Source organism: Drosophila biarmipes, chromosome 3L (genome assembly GCF_025231255.1).
Source record: "Drosophila biarmipes strain raj3 chromosome 3L, RU_DBia_V1.1, whole genome shotgun sequence".
Lineage (NCBI taxonomy): Eukaryota > Metazoa > Arthropoda > Insecta > Diptera > Drosophilidae > Drosophila > Drosophila biarmipes.
In genome coordinates this window covers 21797421-21820461 of record NC_066613.1, presented here as the reverse complement: position 1 = coordinate 21820461, position 23041 = coordinate 21797421, and the positions used below count along the sequence as shown (strand labels likewise).

At 41.3% G+C, this 23041-nt stretch overlaps 1 protein-coding gene across 8 annotated transcripts in view; it reads left to right on the top strand.

Annotated features, from left to right (window-relative positions):
- The window catches only part of LOC108034824 (RNA-binding protein Musashi homolog Rbp6), a 179488-nt gene that overhangs the window by 1182 nt on the left and 155265 nt on the right, over positions 1-23041 (top strand). For 6 of the 8 annotated variants that reach the window (XR_007763802.1, XM_017109923.3, XM_044095118.2 and 3 more), the window contains exons 2-3: positions 1180-1916; positions 15352-15392. Coding sequence is in view for 7 of the 8 variants with exons in the window: in XM_017109923.3 (XP_016965412.1) it covers positions 1816-1916; positions 15352-15392 (142 nt within the window). In the remaining variant the exon portion in view is untranslated. The remainder of the gene's footprint in view (positions 1-1179; positions 1917-15351; positions 15393-23041) is intronic. The other 2 variants (XM_044095117.2, XM_044095115.2) reach the window with 1 other exon arrangement.

Sequence of the window (23041 nt, the reverse complement as noted above, 5' to 3'; positions counted from 1 at the left end):
GCGTGCGCGGGTGTGGGTGCGGGCGCTCGCCAGTGTGTGTGTGTGTGTGTGCGAGTGTCTGTTTGTGAGAGCTTGCATGCTGCGCGTTATTATCTTGTTGTTTTTGTTGTTGTTGGGGGAGTCACCGCATGCAACGTTCTTCCTTCTCGCTCTCGCCCCGTCTCCCTCTGTCCTTCTCTATTGCTTGTTGTTATGGGTGTGGGAAAGATCAAGGCGCGCATTAAACGCAGAAAATGCAAAGAACAATATATGGAAATCAAAAAATTCTGGGAGAAAGCACGGCAAATAATGGCATTAACAAAAAAGTTCACAGCTGTAAAACTTGATTTTTAGCTTTACCAAAAAAATGTTGTAAAAAATTCAAAAGTTTCTCTCTTAAAAAAAATAGTTGCAAGAATTTTTCAAAACTTAAATTTTTTTAGTTTTGAATAACGCCTTATAGTACTAAAATATCTTAATAACTAAAATATCTTTCTAAAAATGTCAAAAAATATAACTTTGTCTTCGGATATTACGCATACGTAACTTATTTATTCGGCTTATGGAAAATATTTCTTATAATATTAAAAATCTTATAAGTTCTAATTTGTGATAGTTTAAAGTTCTTCCAAATTTTCCAATGGCTATTACAGTTTTTAATCATAATTATCTTATAGAAAGAAAGGTTTTAAATTCCTCTTCTGACATTACGTATACGTAAATTTTAAAGCAAATGAAAACTCTCCACACTAAAATAACAGAAGTTTTATTCGTTTTTGAAATGGATTTTTTACGGCATCGTTTCGTTTTGGAGCTACCTTTCTCATTCTTAGAAATTAATTTGATGGCTGCTGCCATATTAAGTGACTCAAATTTATTTCAAACAAAGATCACTTTGCACTCTGAGTAGCGCATCCCAATTGTCACTCAGCCGTCACGTCGCCGCCCCTTTTCCGCCCGTTCCTCACCTGCCTTTCCCACAGCCTTCTTCTCTCTCGCCCCCGCTTTTCCACCCATCGGTTGCACTTTTTTTGCATTTTACGATTGTTCGTTGCGAATCATTGCATTTTGCGGGCGGTGCAGCAGCTGCGAATGGGTGAGGGGGTGTCACGGGGGAAAATTGCCTTTTCAAAAGTTTCCCTGGGCAAAGTTTAAAATTGCAATTTAATTAATTTTCACCAAACACCACCGAAAACAAAGCAGAGAAGAACAGATCTTTTGCAGTAATATGTTGCCTTTAAACCAATTGGGAAACCAACAACCAAAGTTAACGCAACGTTTCTAAAACTTAAAGTCTAATCAAACAAATAACAAATTCAAAGTACACAATAAAATTGAAACCAAACCAAAAGTGGCCTGCAAAACGAAGCAACTAAAACAACCAAGAAATGTGATTCAAAGTGTGCAATGTAACCAAATTATTAGTAAAAAAATTTAACAAAACACAAACCAGGAAGGGGAAAAGCTGTGGAAAATCAGCGGGAAAACCAAAGCCAGGCCAAATGGAAATCAAGGAATCCGGGAGCCAATCGCCAAGCCAACTAGCAGCCAACGTGGCCAATGATTAAGGGAACACTTTGTTAGCCAACTCGTAGTAGCAGCATCCCCCGTCCACACATCACAGCACCCGGAATACAGCCACTCAGCCGAAACACAGAACCACTCGACCTCCCCTCGCAGCCCTCGATGCCCGGAAAGAAGGCGTTGGAGCAACAATTGTAGAGTAGACAGCCAGACAACCACATCAGCGCCGCTCAGCTCCCAACTCCGAGTCCTAGACCCCGAATTCCGCACTCCAGCTCCCAGTCAATCTCAATCACGAGCCAAAACCCCAACATGGACATCAAGATTGAGCAGCAGCAGCAGCAGCAGCAGCAGCAGCAGCAGCAAGTGGAGCTGGGACCTTGTTCCCCCTCGGAGGTGCCCAATGATCCCGGGTGAGTGTACTGGTATTGTATGCGAAACACTAAGTGTTGCGAGAAAAGGATAACATATTGAAAATACTTTAAAATAATACTTAATACTTAATAATAATAATAATAATGGTATTTTAAGGGATCACTTTAAAATCTGATATGATTCTGATATTCCTATAAATACTTTCCGCAGAAAATCGATTGCTTTAAGTTCCTAAATCATTTATTTTAAGATAGTTAAGATTAAGCAACTTCTACTAAGTTGATAAATCTTAAAATGCTTTCTTCAATCCGTAAAGTTTTCTTTTGGGAACATTACCTATCATTCCAAAAGGGCATCCCAACTTCGAAGTGCCAAAGTAAACGTAAACTTTTTTATTTAGTTTGGGGTCGTGGACGTGCTATTAATTGTTTAAGTTTTAAGTTTGTCATTATTGAAGCGCAGGGCGCCGGAAGAGAATGGAGCCTCGCCTGGGGAGTGGTGTCAAGGCAGTTAGAGTTGTTGACAGAAAGTTTTCTATGTCAACTAGGGCCGGAACTGGCCGAAACTGGCCAGAAATGGACGGCGGCCCAGCTGGGGATCCAAGTCTGCGAAACTAATTAGAAAACAATTTGCCAAGGACATCAAAATTCAATTAAAGCCATTCGGCTTAGTGCTTTAGTGCAATGCAGTTACTGCTGCCCCCGGCTCGCTTTCATCCTTCCGGCTACAGTTTATAATCAGTCCGATTCCCCAGCTTTCAGCCCCAAACTCATTCAACATTTATATTTGTGCCAAAATGGGTTAAGTTGTGATTGCGGTGTCATATGCAGCAGATTAATTGCCAGCCGCATTGCTGATAATTTGCATCGGTTTGCAGTTGGTTTCTCGGTGGTCGGAGTGCCGCTTTGCTGTCAGAAAGTCAGACTAACAAATGGATGATCCAGTGATTGGCAGGCAAGTGGACTGATTGTAGGTAGTGCCGGAATGGACTTTTGACGCAGCCCATTAAGTGAACAAATTAGGGTTTTGTTAGAGCAATGCAAGGCATTTAAGTGGCAATAGAATAGAAATTAATTATGACAGTACGTTGTGATAAGCACTTGAAAAGCATAAAACAAATATTGGTAGCCCAAATATTCGTATTCAAAAAAAAGCCATTTAATAGAACACTTAAAAAAGGCCAATCTAATAATTCAAAAGCTATAAATAATTTAAATAAGCTTTATAAAGTTTGACAAAATTTAATTTTCTTTATATACTAATTATCATTTTAAATTTGATAAATTGAGTTTTTTATACGAAAAGAAAAAATAATTGTCATTGAAAATTGATAGGCAATCAATTATGTTAAATGGCTTGGTTAACAGTTTTGTTTTTTTTCTGTGGCAATCACTGCAAACGGTAATAGTGCTTATATATTAATTAAAAGTTAGATTCGCTTTAATTCTATGCACTGTAATGCTACTTTCATCCAAGTAATGCTTATGAGAAGCGCGGAGAAGGGCTCACCATTTGATATATGCCAAATTGAGCTAGGTGAACCCTATTGTCGTTGAAGTTTCGCAGAGAGAAATCCCGGCACAAAATAGGAAAAGTCAAGAGATATATAGAAAAGTAGAGACATTGGTACAGCCATATGGCCCCGGACAGCCGTCGCAATCCATTGAACACGCAATGCCCATAAATTATGCAGTTCATGCATATACATCCACATAGATGTACGGTTATAAATATATCTATTATCGAAATGCTGCAAATTGTATAACCCAAGTGAATTTCAGCACTCCACAAAGGGGGAGGCGCGGATGCTGATTGCAGCTCATCTTGTCTATTTGCATTAGTTTGGCAAACTCGAAACAACCAGCAGGCAAAAATAGGCTGGGCTGGGCCGGGCTGCCGGATTCGCTTTTCCCTCCAAATCCCTTGCCATGTTGCTCGTGGCGGGAAAGCGGAGGCCACCGGATAAAAGAAATGGATCACCTGCTGCTCGCTGAGCTCCGACGATGCTGGCAGGTGCAACAACTGCAACTGAAACACTGGCAACTGGTGCAACTGCAACTGCAACTAGTGATGGAGTTCATTTGTACCTAGGGGTACCGAAGTTTTTACTTAACATTTTTTTTTATTATTATTTCCATATAGGAAAATACAAATTGGAAAATAATTTTGTAAGCTGCTTTTTTAGAAAATAACAAAAAATTAAATCAATAATCTTAAGTTTTGTATGCAATTTTACCTTTCCAAAACCCGAAAATTAGTAAAAATTTATTTATTTTACACACAAAAACCTTTTCGAATTATTCATAATTTATAAATGTATCTATGTTCTTCTGATGATCTCGCCTAAACATTTATTCTCCACCCAACAAAGTCCAATGCCTTTCCCATCACTGACTGCAACATGAAGTTGTGGTAAAAGTTTTGTGGCGATGCGAATGGGAAATGTGGCACCTAGCGAATGTTGAATGCATAAATCTTGAATTAATTCAAAATACCTTTTGATGACGCTGCCCAGATACACAGATACAGATGCATCCGCATCTCTGCACTTGTATCTGGTATCTGTGTCTCTGTATCTTTCTCTATTTTCGTTGTGCAACTTGGCGAATATCGTTGAAAACAAGCGAATACAATTCCATTCACAGTTTCGTTGACTGGCGCGGCGATCGCCACGGCTCAGTAATTTTGAACGCTACCGCCCCCCCGCTCACGCCGCCCCCTCTCCTCGCCTCTCCCACTCTTTTGGCAAACTTTATAAATCTTTTGAAGGGCCCACGGCCCACAAAATAAAAGAAGACGAGCTGCCTGCTCGGCGCAAAATGGCAAAGTAAAGAAACACAAAGGCGAAAGAAAATGAAAATAAAACAAACCCAAGCAAACCAAAAAAACAACACACAAAACTTTGAAATAACTAAATAAATGCCCTGCTATTAATACAATTCACTTTGCCAATGTATTTTTAGTGTAAATGCAGCAAACATCAAGCGAGAGAGATCGCTTTGCGGAGTGATCGATCGGGGAGATACCTTGCTTAGTTCTTTTGATTATACTTTGGGATTCCACTTTAGGTTTATATTATTTTATTTTCTTCAGAATAAACAATTATTGATTGTTTGCCATGTCACAAAACTAAGTCAAAATCTCAGTTGACAACTCCTATTTGAAAATGGTGCATTTTGGTTTTATAATATTTAACAAAGGCTAGTTCAAAAGAGTTTCAATGGAACCCGCATACATCATTAATAAAATCGTAGTTCTAAACATAATTATTAAACTCGTAAGAATTAAAGTTTTCTAATAAAAATGCAGCTTATAAAGATGAAACGATTAAGATTTATGTTGGCATGTTGGTTATTATAATATCTTGTACATTAAGAACCATATCCTTTACTGCTATTAACAATAATTTAAGAGGAGTTATGCAAGGCTTTCGCAAAGCCATCGATATCCTGTGACATTTTCCAACCGCCGAGTAGAATCAACAAGTGCCGTTGGGTGATTCCCACACCTTCGTATCGCTAATCCCACCGCCGATACCCTTTCGATCCGTTCAAGAATGCCTCTCATCGGCATGCCAGTTCGACAATTATCCATTAGAACCGACACGCGGGGACCAAGTCGAGGAGCAGCCAGCAAGAAATGCAAAACAAAAAATGGTCCAGGCCCCTGCGTCATTTGACGTGGCCCCAAAAATGTGTGCATTGCATCGACAGACGGCTGTCGGTGGAATTGCGATTGCAAACTGCAATTGCACTCGCTGCTCTTTTCATAATTGTCGTTTTGTTTCACGTCCCCGTCTCTGTCGCTCTCCCGGCGCTTGTAATTGCGGCTTTGTTACGTACCGTAAATTGATTCATTGTACGCCGTGCTTTGAGCACGGACTGAATACTGACCCATTCCCAGTACTGCAAGACATACGGACATACATACCCGTAGTGCTACCCAATGTCCCCCCGTGTTTGCCTGAAATAATTGCTTTCAAATGATTTTGTGTCGTTGTGTGCGCACTTTCATATTGCCCGTAGTTTTGTTTGTTTGCCCCGTAACGTAAACGCAACTGTCATTGTCCGTTGTCCGTAGTCCCTTGTCCGTATGTTTGTCCGTTCGTCCGGCAGGCTGTGCCGCCAGTCCGTCCGGCCAATAAGCTTCCATTTTGTATGCATAATGAGGCCTGCGGCAATTTGACTCTAGGACAGCCATTAGCTGAAAGTGCCAGCTCCGTGGGCTAGCATCACTCCCGGGTGAATTTTATTTTACGGACAAAACACTCATGCTAAAACAATTTTCCCGAAGTAGAGCTGATTAAAAAAACCAACTTTTTTATGCAATAGAATTTTTCAAGTATTTCGGGCTGCCAATTAGGCTGCATTTCTTTCCCTGATACTGACATACCAATTTCAGAATGAATCTATTGGAACATTGTTAAAAATATTTGTATTTCCAGGATAGGACCATTGAAAGTAGCCAATTAAGTAGCTCCCATATTCTCTATAAGTGCTCAGCTATCATTTTTCATTGCTTGTGCAATTGTCAACAGTTTTAAATATGTTAACAAATTGCGAAATATGGCCTCTCGATGGGATTTAAATGTTTGTTTGCGGGTGAGTTGTGTTTGGGCTTATGTTCCAGCCTTGTGCATATGTAAATTGGCCATTTGTCTGCACCAACTGCAAGTTGCTATGGCATTTGCGGCTGGATAATGTCCACTGGACATATTTAAAAAAAAAAAATGGGGACTGGGCGATCCACTTAAACCGCAAGAATGGCAAAAACTTTTGCGCCGTCCCACGACTGACATTATCAAAATTCAATTTACAATCTCCTCGGAGTCTGACACGCCGAAAAAGAAACTTTTCATTTGCTTTAGTTGCACTTTTAAGTAAACAGTTCGATTAAAATGGAGTGACTTGAGGCAGTGGGCGGCAAGTGGGGCTTGCTTCCAGCACAATACTTGGCCTAAAATTACATTTCCCCCCTGCCAACCCATGTGTGTACATATATTTGCTCTCTTTCGAAATCAATGCAAGGCTAAGAAAGTTTTCCCTCTGCTAAATGCAGTCATAACTTTTGGCAGCGGAATAAAACGTAAACTCTTTTCGGTTAGGAAGTATAAGCCGCCATTAGAAAATGACTTCGGTGGGTGGAGTGATAGGTGCATGCAGTGGGAAAAAATCAAGAGAGCGTTTACACCTTTTTTTAAGATAATTCTCTTCTCAAGGAAAATGTTTTCGAAACATATTTAAATTTGTTTTGAATTTAATGATCATAGCAATTTGTAAATAATTTGGTCATCTCTGATTAATAATAAATGTCTTTCGAAAAAAAGAATCCTTTTACTCCATGGTTTATGATCCAGATTTTTAAGAATTTTTTGTTCTTGAAGTTTGTAAAATTTGAATTCCTTTTTTAGGTTTTCCAAAAATGTAATTACGAGTGGGCTGCGAGTTAAAAATATTTTCGGTGTAGCAAACATTATATTGGTCGCCTGTTTGTCGACCCACGCCCCCTTCCTGCCTCCGCCCCTTGTTAAGACCAGGCGTATGTTATGCAATATAAGACGATAAACGGGAGAAAGAAATGCGAAAGAAGAGCCGAGTGGAACGGAGGAAAGGAAAGGCGGCGCAAAAGTTTTGCTATCTGTATCGCAGACGAGGCCACAATGCATCCTTTGAACCGCAAAGTGCAGCGGGGTTACGGCCTCCCGCCCGCTGCCCCACCCACGGCTCAGCCACGGCCCCCAGCCCCGGCGACCATTTTTTCGCCGCCCCTGGCTCGCAATTCATTATAAATTGCATGTACTGGTAATTGTGTTTGTGTTTTGCAGCAGTAGAATTGCTTTAAATGAGCCGAGCCGAACGAAGCGTATCCCAATTTAGGCTGTGCCACACTGCCCCGCCCCCTTTCTGACCCACGGCCACCCCCTTTCACCCACCCACCGACCATCGATGCTCCAGACGCAGTTTTCCCCACATTTTCCCCGTATCTTTTCCTCCTTCATATTTAGCTTTCCGCACGATTAAATCGATGCAACTGTAAAGTTATTTTTCTATTACGCTTTTTCGTGCACATTCGCATTACGCACACCATCAAGCCCACACACACCCACACGCACCCACCCATACACACGCACACCCACCCGCACACAGTGGAATAATATGAAAATAGTTTTCAGTGCATTTCTATCGCTTAAATTGTATCTTTTAGTTTCCTTTAGCTTAAGTTTTCTAAGCTCTTGAATATTTAAAAAACATTTCAATGGTCTGCAATAGAATTTTAATCTTTTCTTTTTTGGTTGGCTGGCTCCTGAATATTCTTAAGTCTTTAAAAGTGGGTCAACTCTTTAGTTTGTTTTTTGGGTTTTTTAAGAAAAATGACAAAATACCAAGTCATCAAAATTCTATCAACCCTTTAAATTTTCATTTATTATAAAGATTTTTTGGATCTGGTTATTTTATAATCCTAATTCAACTATCATAATATGCTTTTAATATCTGGAGTTCTTTTTTTTAAGTCTGAATTTAATCCCTTTTTAGATTAGCTTTTAAAGAGTAATCTAAATTCATGATTTTCTATTTCTTAAGTTCTTTTTCTTAAAGTTCTGAAATTTTCCTCTTTTTGTAGTATTATTTAAGGGGTTTTTGTGATATATTTTACCACTGTGTCCACATCTCCCATGGCTATCTCTCAGTGGGTGCTACATAAAACATTTGCCTCCGCCTGGCCAACATTTTTAGCCGCCGTTGGCTGGCTTTGTCTGAGGCTCGCTTACCGCTTTCCAGCGCACCTTCCCCCGCTTCGCATACATACTTCTGCTCTGTTTTGCGTGTTCTGGCTCCCCCATATGCACGCCCGTGTCACCCACTCGGGGAAGCCCCCTTTGGAGCCCCCTTAACCCCCTGGTGCCCCGTGTCGCTTTCACACACTCACCACGGGCTGTGCCTTCGAATGTCTCAGACAATTGTCGGCAGCATATTTATGCGCTGGCCCAGCTTTTCACAATTCCACAGCTCGAGTTCTGGCCTAGGCCATAGCTCTCCAACATTGCGTCTGTCTCTGCACAGTAAAAATCAATGGAGGTTTTAATTAGAGATTTCGAAGGGTCCAGTAAGAACTAGGCATAATTAATACTGCAAAAAGATAGGGCTATACTGATACACTTCTATGTTTTCTTTTGTAGTTTGCTTGATTTCCACTTATAGGGTTATACTTATACATTTTTTTGTATCTTTTGTAGGTTGCTTGATTTCCAATCACCTAGAAACATTTTCAAAGCTTCTGGGAGTCTATTTTCATTTTAAATAATAAATTATAAATATATTTATATAATTATAATATAATATATTATATTATATTCCAGAAAAATAAAAATCTGGGAAGAGGTATCTTAAAATTATATCTTCTAGTAACTTTTTTCAGTTTCTACAATAAAACGATTAAGAATAAATATAATAAACTTTTTTTTTTCAAGTCTGAACAGAAAATAAATTTATATTATTTTTAATATTTTTTTGGATCAGTGGAACATGCAGGGTGTCGCTTTTCCCGACGCCTTCACCGCTTAGTTTTTACTCGTAGTTCTGTGTCCAACGTTTTCCGCTTTTCCCGCCCCTCGCCGACCCTTCGATTTCGCAGTGAAAAGGTTGTAACCACGAAGCAATTGCAGTACTTCTTGCCCCTTTTCTTTTGTATCTCCAGCTGGATGCTGGTGCATTTTGATGATGTTGTTGATAGCCGCACATGATAGTCATCGGGATGCGGATGGGGATTTGCTCTTGGTCCTGTTGCCCCAGTGGCTGTCACCGCTGCTGTTGCTTTTGTGCTGTGCAGGAGTCAAATTGTCCAGGGGTTTTTCTGGATACTCCCTCATATGCGGCCGACGATGGCGGGCGGGCCGGGTCAGGGGTTAAATAATGAAAAGTGCATTGGTTTGCGGACCGGGTCTTAGCAGCTCGGATAAATCGTTTTGTAAAAGGTTAAAACTATTACGGGCTGTTAGGAAAGTCGTGCCGTTTGTTGTTGCTTGAAAAGTGTAGCAAGTATTTATGAATTGAGGGTCTGAGTGCTTCCCTTAGCTTTGGTTCTGCCAGGGAAATGGTAGGTATTAAAGGGGATTATTTAATGCGGTGGCTTTACATTTTTTAATACCTGCTCTGATTTTATACCAATACCTAATAGTTGTACTTATTTTAGATGTCAGAATATATTTCTTATTAAATATATCATCCAGGATAAATTAGGTTTTAAGGAACCTCTTAATCATCTTGCATGAACCAGCGCCAATTATGAATTATAACTAAATATTAAAGCCATTTGAATGGGAAACCCCCGTGCAGATTTATGAGCTATTAAGCCGCAAAATTCAAGAACCGCATCTTTAATGTTACTTAATTTAATAGTCTGACTGCCGGGCGCCACATTGTTGCATAATGCGGACTGTCCGCTTTCAAAATGCCACAACTCGGCACCTTTTGGATAGACCCTCTTCCCGACCCCTCGAGTATCTGTGTGTGTGTGTGCGAGGGCCTTTGTATGGGTGTGTGTATCTCCATACATGCCCCTTTGTTGGCCTCTCGACATGCAGCACCCCCTGACAACCCATGCCACCCACTTCCCGCTTTGTCGCTGCTCACATAATTTGTCATGTGAAAAATTACTAAAGTTACAAGATCTGCACTTTTATTTCCATGTAAGCGGCAAGTCCACGCAGCGCAGATGATGATGGTGATGGGGATGCACGGTGAAAATACTCATAGTTTTATATAGCCATCTTAGGGTTTTTTTAAAGAGCTTCAGATGTTTTCCATTTTAACATAAATACTTCCTTTCTAAATAACTGGTAATTAATATCAATTTAATGATAAAGTAATACATTGGATATAAATAATTGGTTTAAATGCTAACCAATAGAAGTCGATTGCTTAAATTACAAGAGTTCTGAAGATGTTTCTATTATAATCTTCCTATTAAACATTTTTAATTAGGATATAACGCTTTTCTTTCCAAAATTAAAGAATTACTTATGGCGATCAGTTTTTCCCTGTGTGGGCGGGGAAGGGAATTTTTAGGGGAGTTGCAAGCCGAACAAGAGGCATGCGTGTGGCATAAAGGGGGGCAGCTGGGGAGGGCGGCGAAGATGATAGGTGGGCAGGGGTAGCTGTGTTGCTATTTTCCTTTTTTCGTTACTATTTTGCACATTTTTCTATTCAACAATGAAGCCACAATAGAAAACGTCAACTAGTGCACAGAGAGAAAAGATGAGGGGATGGGAAAACTAGAGGGGCGGCTCGGCGAGGGGCGCCAAAGAAAGGCGGACAGAGATAGTGTTATATGCAAATGCAATGCAGAAGCGAGAGGGCAACACTTGACGGGCATACAAAGTCTGAACGGATTTTGAATGGCAAACAAGCGGCAAAGCGAACGGCGACTGCGACTGCAGCTGCGGCAGAGGTGCGGCAGCAGCGGGCGCCAAGTATAAAGCCCAGCCCAGGGTAAAGCCAAACCGAGCTAGCCAAGCCGGGTCCGGGAAATGGGTCCGGGAACGGGCACGGGCACGGGCACGGGTACGGGTCTGCAGCTAAGCAAGCACACTGAGAAACCATTAAAATATTAGAAGATATTTGGAACCTTGAAAAACACCACAAGAATTTGGTATCCTAAAAAGTAGTTAGGCTCAAGATATGGTCAATCCCTTAAATATTATATCTGTTAGCGACATTTTTTGGGCTTTTTATTTATTTAATTTTATTTTGATAGCCTATTTTTAAGAACTTTTTAAGGAATTTTTTTGAAGTTTTAATTTTTGGTATAGGGGTCTTGACGTAACAATATGATTACCCAATTATTGGAAGACATGGATCTTTGTATACCTTTTTCTGGCAATGTAACTTTGAGAGCTAGGCCATCTCCAATGGAGCGTTTTAATTTGGATACTTGATGGCGCTTTTTCGCCCAGTGTGAGACTGGGACAGACCGTGAATGGGCGCTGACGACTTGCGCATGAATGGCCCAAGTGTGCTGCCTCCCCGGGAGGAGGCATGTAGGGGATTTTCCGGGGCATATCATGGGGGGTTGGACAGGGGCTATATAGAGAGCGAGCGAATAGACAGACGAAGGCCTATAGAAAAGTGACGTGCGCTTTACAATTATTTCGTAATGCAAGCAAATGTGACCGAGCCGAGCAGAGTAAAGAGCGAAAGGCGAAAAGCGCCAATAGAAGCTCAGTACACTCAAAAAAGAGGGCTTCTGATTAAATTGGGTTGCCTTTGATTGATTGGGCTAAAGTGCATTAAAAAAATCTTGTACAGTGATTCTCGATCGGGTTACATATGATTTTTCCCGGTTGGAAATTTTTTACTGCCTAATTCTCAGACAATCTTCTTTAATACATAAAAAGTTGATTAATGCAGAGCTCCCCTACTTATGTAATACGTATACCCCTTACTTTCATGCTACTTCAAGGCTCTGCAAACAGATTTATTTCTCGTAGTGCAGATTAGAGTTCCATCTTAGGCTCAGGCAGTGGGTGACAAATGTCAGTCGGTGGTTGCTCTACTAATCGGACATGTTGCGCTGACTTGTTTATGACTCTGGGCTTAGCAGACGCACACTAAACCACTCAGCCACCCAGCAATCCAACCATGCAGCCACCCGAGCCACCCGAGCCACCCATCTAGAATGAATTGTCTGAGGGGGCGAACTTGTGGGAAATCTGTAAATAGCTGCGAAAAACTGCATAAGCCGGGTTTCCACAACCCAAAGCCTGGGGATCTGGGATAGACAATGGCAAATGTCATCAAAGTTGGCACCCGCGGGAGAACGAATGCGGAGCCCGAGGAACATACAACATGAAACAATTGACGAGGGACATCACTGCGTATGCGTAATCTTGTGCAATTTGCTCGGTTGAACTCTTTAAACTGCGTTCAGCGTTCAGCGTTGACTTTGACACTTTCCCAGCTCCCCAACCCCCAACCCTCCATTTTCCATTTGGGTTTTTCTATCTGGTTTTTTGTTATTTTTCTATTTTGTTTGAAATTACGCGTCACACAGCTGGACACTGCGAATGCAAAACCAGAGCCTCGGTGCACAGATTTGCAGTGTGGGACAAGGTCGCATTTATTTGGTGCACTTGCAATTGGCCAGAGGTGTGGTTAGGGGGGTTTCTCGGGCATGGGGGCTCTGTCACGCTGAGACCGAAGGTCACCTGTAGTGCGCCCCCTGCCCACAGACAATGTTGCCAGTGCTGAATTATTATGAAATGAATACAAATATTTGTGGATCAGTCAGCGGCGGCATCCTTCGATTGATGGGTGGGGAGGGGGGTTTTTCAATGGGTGTACCTGGGTGACAAAGTGGAAACCGAAATGTGATGGATGGTCTCAGCCAAGAAAGTTAAACGATAAAATCTCTCTGTTTGTTGCACTTGCCATGTGCTTTTGAGCTAGATATTAAATTCAACAAGGCCTTAAATCAAAAAACTTAAATACATTTGTATTTTTTTCTTAAATTTACCAATTTTCCATGAATGAAACTCAAACACAAATAAATAATCACTTTCTAAGACTATTAGACAGTATTCATTTAACCATTTATTACCAAGTCGTATTTGCCAAATTGCCAGATAGCATTTTATAACATTTGTAGCTTTGAAAAATAAATAAATAACATTTTTCAAATCTAAATATCTTTTCTGAGGAAATAAATCTAGAAGCTTATTGCACCCAAAAATGACTTTCTTCGGATAATCACATTTCTGGTTCAAAAAAATCCTCTGCCATTTATCAGATCTTTTTTCGCATTGTCTCTACTTTTCCATGAAGATTGATTATTTGCAAAAGGCAGAGGCCTAAATCGAAGGCAAGTAGAGAAGCAGGAAAATTCCAAACATTGATTAATGACAAATTGTTTGGCATCGTCTAACGTGCAAAAAGTTTTGGGTTTCCTGTCGACTTGCAATTCGAGGCCTATTTTCAACGGGGAAAACTGTGCAAAAGCCAGGCCGAAACGGTTCTGCAGTGCTGTTACTTTTTGCCCCACCTTGCCTGCACCCATTTCCCCACCCACCGCAGTGCCACCCATTTTCCAGCTGTTGTTGTTGACGCTTCTTCCGTTCTTTGGTTTAGTTTTTCTTTTAGCTTACTTTAGGCTTTTGTTGCCGCCGCTGTTGCATTTGTTGCAGCACATTTTATTAACATTTTCATTTAGTTTTTCCCTCTCCTTCGCTCTACCTAGCTGCGCCTCGTTTTATTTCGCTTTTCATTGCAATTTGTGTTCCTATGCATTTTTGTGTGTGTTTTACATTCGTTTTCGTGTCGCCAGCAACATTGCCTCCAACTGCATTTTCCAGGCGGACCACCGCCCACTAGCCCACCGCCCACTGACCCACCACCCCCTCTTAGCCCGGTCCACTTCCCTTTATGCCACTGTTGCGCTCTTTTGCAGTTTGTTGAAGTTTTCATAATCATTGTCGTCGTCGTGGCTGCTTTTCCTACTGCCACTGTATTTCCACCGCCTACTTTCGTTTCGGGCACAGCCTTTGCCTTTTGTTTTCCACACGCTTTCCCCGGGGAAAAGCCTATTTCCAAACGGGGCTCAGTTTGCCAGCTAAGAAGGTGCATAAGTTCAGCTTAAGATGCTTTATCGCTTAATTTTCGTTACTGGCTTTTTAATTTCTTCATTATGTTTAAATAGTTTGCGTAATGAAAATTATATCTAGTTTTAGAAGGATCCTAATCTAATTCTTTTCTTTTGGATTTTTAAATTGCAAATCTTACATTACATATCAGTCTGGAATATATTGGTTTTATTGTTAAGGTAAATATTCCAAAAAGTTCTAAGAGTAGTTACAGCCGAAAAATCTCTATTAAAAGTGGTTGCAAATATCTTTAGAGTAATATTTTATCACAATGAGAAGTGCATCTCAACAGTCTGCTAATTAGGGCCATGTTCCTATCTTCTTTTTTGTTATATAAGCCGTTGCAGCGGCTGGCTGGAAGATGGTTAGGAGGGGGGGCGGGCGCACAAACGAGACTGGGTGGAAGACCTGGGAGTGAGTGGGTGAGATTTCCAGCATGAAAACAATGCCGGGAAAGCGGCTTATTTTCTATGATTTAAATAATGATGAAGACGGCAGACAACGGCGGCTACCGCAACTGGAACTGCAAGTGCCACACGGCTGATGATGATTGAGATAATGGTAATAACGATGGCCTGGGGGGCGGGGATGATGGGCCAGCTGGCAGACCTGCGACACTGCCATCTAAGCCACCTTCGCCGGAGCCAAAGAAGTCGGCGGAGGAAGTGCCCGGACGTTGGGGCTGATAAAAGATCGCTCGGCTCGCCTTCTGTTTGTTTGTTGTCTCTTGGCCAGGCCATAACATTTATCTAATTTTTTGCCCGTGCCTCGTACATACTCGTATAGCTAATGCTTCATTTATCTTATACTTCCCTTCTCTTGGCTCTCTTTCGTTGCAGAAAAATGTTCATTGGCGGCCTGAGTTGGCAGACAAGTCCAGGTGAGTGAAAAACGAGTTAAGTGAAAATTAGTGGATCTGCGCTAAATATTGGCTTGGGTCTGATGAAGGAGGTCAATTAGCAGCAGAGTTAAATGGCAGTCCTGCGCTAACAAGGCAACAGGAAATCTGGAAGTCACACACAAACTTGGAGTGGTGCAAAACAATTTCTGAAGTGCTCCATTTTTAATGAAGGTGTAAACATGATTTTCTTTTTAAATGGATTAGTGGATAATGTGGATAAGTTAGTAGATTAAATACATGAGACCTAGACCAACTTAGGTTAATATTTGGATTTAATCTATTAGGTTTACATCGCAGGTAGGGCCATTCAAATTTGTCAAACAATATTTTTAAAAACGCATACACCTTAACTTCTGATACAAAATTTATTATTATTATTATTTATATATCTAAAATTTTATCTTGCTGACTTCTTGTTTCTTGTTTTCCTAAAGTGATACAATCCCAAATTAACTCCCACTTTCTACTCCCCTCTGATTTCACAACTAAGAAGGGAATTTCTCAATATCTGGAGATGTGTGCACAATGTACATTTGTGTGCAACTGAGTTTTGTATCTCAATTTGAATGGCCTACGAATTGATTCCGTTTCGGTTTGTGTTTTATGTGATTTCACATCGACAACAATGAAACGGGAGGCGGGGCTTTGTATAAATTGGAAATTGTAATTGATCAAATGCTCGAGATTTGCTCCCCTTTTCGAATTTAAATTTCACGTCAATTGGGGAACGACTTGAGATACGCAAACTGAGATACTGCGGGCTGGAATGATTCTCCAAGCAGGCGGCCCAGGCCACCGCATAGTTTCATTAGGCTAATCAAAAGGCAGCTTGCCATCAAAGCTCGGCATGCATATTAACCGAATTTGGATGGCACTCGAAAAAAAGGTCTGCAAAGTAGTAGTAGAGATTGCAGCCGTCTGGCAAGATGCGCTTGCCTTTTGGGAGCCCTTATACGTAGTATCTGCAGTGCTCACAAAAAATGTGGAAGGGAAACCGTACGCGGAGGGGGAGAGAAAGCCCATATAGCACATATTTGTATATATCGCCGCTTTGTGTTGTTGTCGCTGGGGCCCGCTTGTTTTTTGTTTAGCGAAATTGTTGGCTCCGCCCATCATCAGAGTGCCACTCGGCATTACGCTAACATATTATAACCTATAGCGCATATCCATCTACACACAAGTATCTACGGCTGTACTCACGTATATAGCTGAAGAGTCAATGCGGTCTTTGGTTTGTCTCTTTATTTTAGCCTTTCTCAATGTTTCCCTCGTGTTCGGGGGTTTTTTCAGATTTTTTGTTCGGGGGCGAGCCCAACGGGGGCCCGAGGGGACGGGTTTCCTGTACCTGTGCCAAAAAATTTTCAAATTTTCAAATGGCTTCTTCAATACGATTGCCCCGTCCCTCGTTTAGTTTGCGCTATGAGTGTGTTTTTGCTCGGCTCCTTTGTTATCTTTTGCCATTTCGGTGTCCGATGTGTGTGTCTTATTTCTTTTTTAATTTTTATTTTCGCTTCTTGGCAGCCGCCAGTTGGCCCCATGGAGCTGGTAAATTAGGCAAAAGCCAAAGGGCCCACAAAAACTCAGCACAGGGCCAAAAGCGAAGCGCTGCGGGAGTGGGAAGAACTGTCTTTGCTGGAATGCGAGACGGAGCAGAAGTCAATTGGAATGGAAATGGCAGCGAAGGGTCAATGAGTGGCACGTGAGTCGATCAAACAGCATTGCAGCGGAGGATTTTTGATGGCTTTTGGGTATTGAGCTTAAGTTCGAGCTAGTAATAAAACATGGACTCACACAATTTGTTTTTGGCAATGCATTTCTTAACTAATTTAGTGTCAATTCAACATTAAGATAAAAATCTTCAAACGGATTTTCTTTTATTAACAAGCCATTAACGTTTTTATAACCATTTTAAGTCAATTAAAATACTTGTTTCTTTTTAGTATTTGTTGTTTGACATTTAAAATCTCTCTAAACAGTCCGAGAATAAAGCATCTTTTCCTTGTTTTGGGACTAGAGGAAAGCAAACAATTCAATTAGCTGCCGTTTGAGCGCAGAAAAAGCTGCTTTTAGCCCAAGTCCGAGTTTAGAGATGCTCTGGTATTTCTTTCTGGCCCTTTCATCGCACTGCCACCCGCCCAGCTCTCGGGCACTACTAGTTGTATTATTGTTAGCCAAGTTGCTGCTCTGGCGCTGAAGGCAGCGGCCGGAACAGCAGAACACCAGAACGCCGGCTCAAGTGGCTCCCACTTCCACTCGCGCCAAAAGCTTATGCTTTGGATTTTTCGCAGCTATCGCCACTCGAGCACACAGTCGCATAAACAGCTAGGGTCAGAAAAATAGGAATACCTACAGCTTGGTTAGATAATTTGGAAAACGTTGAAAATGTGTAATTTTTATAGATTTAGAAGGGCCGATACGCAAGGTATAGATATTTTAAAACTCTAGGTAAGGATAGTATTAAATAATAAATAACTTATGATGCAGATTCTAAAATATTTAAAATTGTTAATATACTAACCAGTTAATAATTAAATAATAATTTCGTTCTCCAAACATTATTTCATTATTTCTGAGAGTGTTTTGTTCTTGATAGCCACAATCAAAGTTATTAAGAATAAAAAGTTCTCAATATATAAGGGCTTTTAGATTTAAGTGTGCATATTTGGGATCTTCGAAAGCCATTTAAAATTCAGTATTTTGTAATGTTTTTATTCCTGATAGCCACAATCAAAATTATTAAGGATAAACAGTTCTGAATATAAAAGGATTTAGATTTAAAGCAGGCATATATGGGAATTGAAGTTATGGAGTTTTAACTATATTTTACTCTTAGCTTCTAAGCACAAAATTTATAGGTTTTCAGAGGGTTTTCTGTGTATATTTTTGTGTCCTCCGCTGTTCCTCCCTATGCCCAGCGTCTCCGCCCGCACTACAGTACACACTCGAAATCTGCTGACAAAGACCTAATCTAGGGCGTCTATAAACATGCGCTCGGGTCTAGCGAGTAGCGCATAACGTACAGGGTCTAACGGCATAGTTAGGGCTGCTTTAGACAGGTCGTACTCGCCGGCGGGATGTGGGAATATGGGATGTGGGCTATGGCATATGGGATATGGGGTACAGGATATGGTATATGGGAGATGAAGCTGAGCCTGGGCCTGGGCCTGGGCCTGGGCCTGAGTCTGGGTCCGCCGACTGCGTACGTGTTGATAACTGCCGAGATGATGGTGCTGATGAGGGGCAGTGAAATGGAAGCATCCGCATTGCAGTGGGGGCCCAGAAAGCGCTGCCACTCAGCAGCGTTTGACTCTAGCTGGGCCAAGATTTTTAATGATTGGCACGATTGTCTTAGCTACTTAATGACGTTCTCGAGTGCTGCCGAGCGCCCCCGATAGGTGCCGCCTTTGTGATGCCTTCGTGTCAACTAGCAAGTCATATACTCGTATAACTTAATGAACTTTGCCGTCTGCAGTCAGGCCTGTGAGCCGCCCCAGCCTCCTGTCTCCTTTGGGCCCGGGAAATCAGCCCCGACAACGTAATTTAATTTTAATTTCACAAGCAGTTTGCTGGAAGTAATTGTATGCATTGAAAATGTATTTGCTGCTATCGCCTGGAAACACTCGTCGCCCGATTCGACTTCGACTTTGGGGGCTTTTGGCCTGACATCGGGACAGACTCAGAGTCGTAGTCGCAGTCGTTCATTCATCTATATGCACATATATCCATGTGTCTGGATGAAAGGCTGAAAGGCCGTCGCTTGGCTTTTTGTTTGCCGCCGCCTTGTGATTTGTGTCAACTTAAGCAACATTTTTTGAAACACAATACGCGACCCGCTCCGCACTTTTGCTATTTTGGATGTGCGTTCAACTGAAATACTATTTATATATGCACCAAAGATACAGATACATTTGCATCTGCAGAACGGTACGGAGCACATTACTCATGCAACAAATAACCAAATAAAGCGACGGCAAAAACATCCAGAAGAGTGAATTGATCGCGGGGAAAAAAAGAACGGGAAAAGTAAAGAAAACCCAGTGGCGAAGACAAAAAGCAAGTAGAATCTATGCATGCATATCGCTCGCATTTCGATGCCGCTTAGCGATAAAAAGCGGCACCAGACTCTCGCCGAGATACTTTGAGCAAATAAATACGCATTTCTCGATTTACCCCGCTCGCCTTCTATTATTATTATTATTATTGTTTGTTTGTTTGTTTGTTTGTCAGCTTGTGTCATGCAAATGAAAATGAAGCCAGCTCCAAGGAGAGCTTCTGTTTGCACCTAGCATTATGGCTGTGTGCACATCCGGGCTTATTTCTCTGGCAGGGCTTCTCCTTTTGACGCCGCCAAATTGTCCAGGTAAAGTCAATAGATGGCTGAAACTGAAAAGAGTTCAAAAGGTTGGAGCAAACATCGCCGGGGGATTGTCTATCATGTGGAGAGGGTCATGGGAACGGAAGCGGAAGCAGGCAAGCTTTTTTTAGATACCACTTTTTTCTGCATATTTTAAAATTGAATTTGCATATTAAACAATAAAGTTCATGGGAAATTTGTAAATCTTGAATTTTACTTAGATTTTAAATAATTTTTTTTATCTACTAGATACTTTTCTAGTTCAGAGCTACTAAATCATAAGATGGGTGCGCCATTTGTTATCTAATTGTATCTAATGTTAAAGAATAGGCATCTTAAACTTTTTATTGAAATGAGTACATTTTAAGCCAAAAATCCACTGAAAGAGATGTTGATTTTTTCTGTTCAATCACAGCAACCGGTAATAGACCACTTAAGAAACGGTTTCAGTGCGAAAACCATTTACGCGCCTTAATTAAAGTTTCGGCTAGCATTCTAAACTAGATTTGCGCCACTCTACAACTCTTCAATTTGTCAACTAATACCGACAGTCGATTGCCACCCTCCGGCTGCAATTCAATCAGGAAACAAACGATGATGAAAATATTTTTGCCACTGGATTTTTAAAATCTAAATTTTGTGAAAATTTTGGGTGCCACGCCTGGGCGGGGCCACCTCAGGATGTAGAGTACATGGGTGTAGACAGGGGGGGCGTCGAGCGGGCGTGTCACCTTCACTTCGCCATCGTCATCGCTGTCGTCGCCTCGTTCGATTTCCTGATTAATTTATGCCACTCGGCGACGAAGGCAGTTAGCAACAATTTGCCGCAAGCAGAAGCGTCAAATTGAAATAGCTCAGCATGGCAGGCGAAAAAACGGCGGAGAAGAAAATAAAATTGTCAATAAAATAAGTGCCGGACGGCTGGTTGCCCATTGCTACCCATTCCGCGGAGGTTTCAACACACTCTCCGCCCTTTCCCAGTTCGAGGCTGGAGCTGAATCTGAATCTCAATCCGATGCCCATGCCCCCCTCCTAGTCTCAGCCAGTCACTCAGTGCGTCCATCAGTCAAAGTTCAGTGCTTCCCTTTCTTCGCATTGAATTGCCGTGCAACATTTCCTGTTTCTTTCACAGTCGTTGACTGTCACCCGCTTACTTTTCTTTGTACACTAGGCGAAATGCGGAAAAGTTCTTGCGTTTTATGTCTTAAAAAAATATATAGCATATTTCTAGGCTTGGTTATAAGAGATTTTAAGCCTCTCGAAACTTGTATTAATATTATTTCCTTTAAATTACATAAAAATACTTATGAAAATACAATTTAAACAATAAAATTATAACACTCTTTATAAAGCAGGAACTATTATAAATGTATTCCATTCCTTCTAAAAATATGTGTATAAAAACATTTCTTGATTGATATTTTTACCTATTTTATTTCTCAGTGCACTCGTTTTTTACCCACATCCTCCCGCTCTATCCTCGGCGATGTTTTTGCAGCTCGCTTCATATTCTTTTGAATGTGATTATCCCGAGGCTGTGGCCACCGCATCTTGGCTCTGATAGAATGGTTTGTCGTGCACCGACCATCCGCCTGCGTTCGCCTTTGCACTGCATTTAATGTCCTGCCAGTTGGCCAATGGCTTCTCGTCCCTTGGCCCCCTTACCATAGCCCTGCCTTGGCCTCCGCTGGCCCATCTTGTGTCTCCAGTTTCGCTGTTTTGTTGACTTTGGCACGAGTTTGGTTAAAAAGTTCACACATGCCGCTCACTACGTCTCGTTTTTCATCTGCACAGCTGCGGTCAGAATAACAGCAGAACAGGCCAAGTTTCCGATGGTGGCAACAGTTTTTTCAGGCAAAAAGTTTTATTATAATATTGCTCTTAATTTAACTATACTTATATAACTTTTACTTTCGAAATTATAATTTATTTTTATATTATAATATTGTTTAAATACATTTTAAAGAGAATGCATTTTATTTTTATGATTTATTATTAACCAAAAATGAGGTCATCATAAAAGATGATAGATAAACATTAAAATCTTATGTTGAATTTCTAAAAACGAATTTTTACAAGAGATTACAAACTTAGAATATCATGAAAATGTGTTTAAGGAAAATGTTAATTTAATGTAAAAAAAATCCAGAACGATTGGACGTTGGCATAATAATATTTAAAAGGCAAAAAATTAATAACTATTTGCCATACATTTGTTTTTTAGTACATAATTTTTTTTTAATATTTCTTTAATAGAAAATTTCTATTACAAAAACCTCCCATCCTTGTAACTATTATCCTGTAACCGGTTGTGAGTGCGAGTGTCCTGGACTTCTGGCCATGTTGTTGTGCCTTTGGCTCTGGTCCTAGACACGTTGTTGTTTCACCCGCTGCACGGACGGCTCCTTCATCTTTCCGCCGCTTTCCCGTGTTGGCTATCAACTTTAGGGGGCGTTGCTGGTTTGAATATTTACACAAGTGACACTGAATATATACAGTGGATGTGAGTGTATATACACAGAGGAGCGGCTGGGGGACTGGGACGCAGGACCTGCTCCTCGCCCTGGTCCTGCCAACAATTAATTAACTTGTACGAAGTATCAAAATGTCGTGTAGCCTTTGGGCCCCTAAAACCGTTTTGGAAGCGGAGATTTTCAGGCGGGCTTACCAGGGGCCCCTGCAATTTCAAGTCGGCGCCTAAGTGCATGCTACGTAAATTTTAAATTAATAAGCATCCAGCCTTATCCTGTACCTACCATCTAGGATCTCCGGCCCACCTTGCCCCCCGGCCTTCTCCTTCAATTGCAGCCGCATGTGGCGCTTGTCATATGCCATTATTATGGAATGTTCATTCTGGCCCAACTAATAGACAATTTTTTGGCAGCCAAAAACGGAACACGACAATGCAGACAGCGAGGGCTGGGGACAGATACTACATGGAGATAGGAATGGAGGGCTATGGGGCAGTGGATAGACCCGGCGCGATGAGGTAGGTGGCCAGGATACAAGACGAGGCCATGTCGTGACGTTGCCAAGGATTCGCCTCGTGCACCGTGTGCAGCGGAAGCATTTAAATTAAGGACGACACATTAAAATTATGCAATAACAACAAGCTATTATTATTATGAGGGTAAAGAGCATGAGGGTGGCAGGTTGGGTGTCCTTAAAATATAGACTAAAGCCAGGCGTGCCGCCTCCTGGCTTTTCAATTTGCTAAATCTTAACAAGAACATTATGAGTCGAGCAAATACTTAAGTTTGCCAACTTTTAGTTG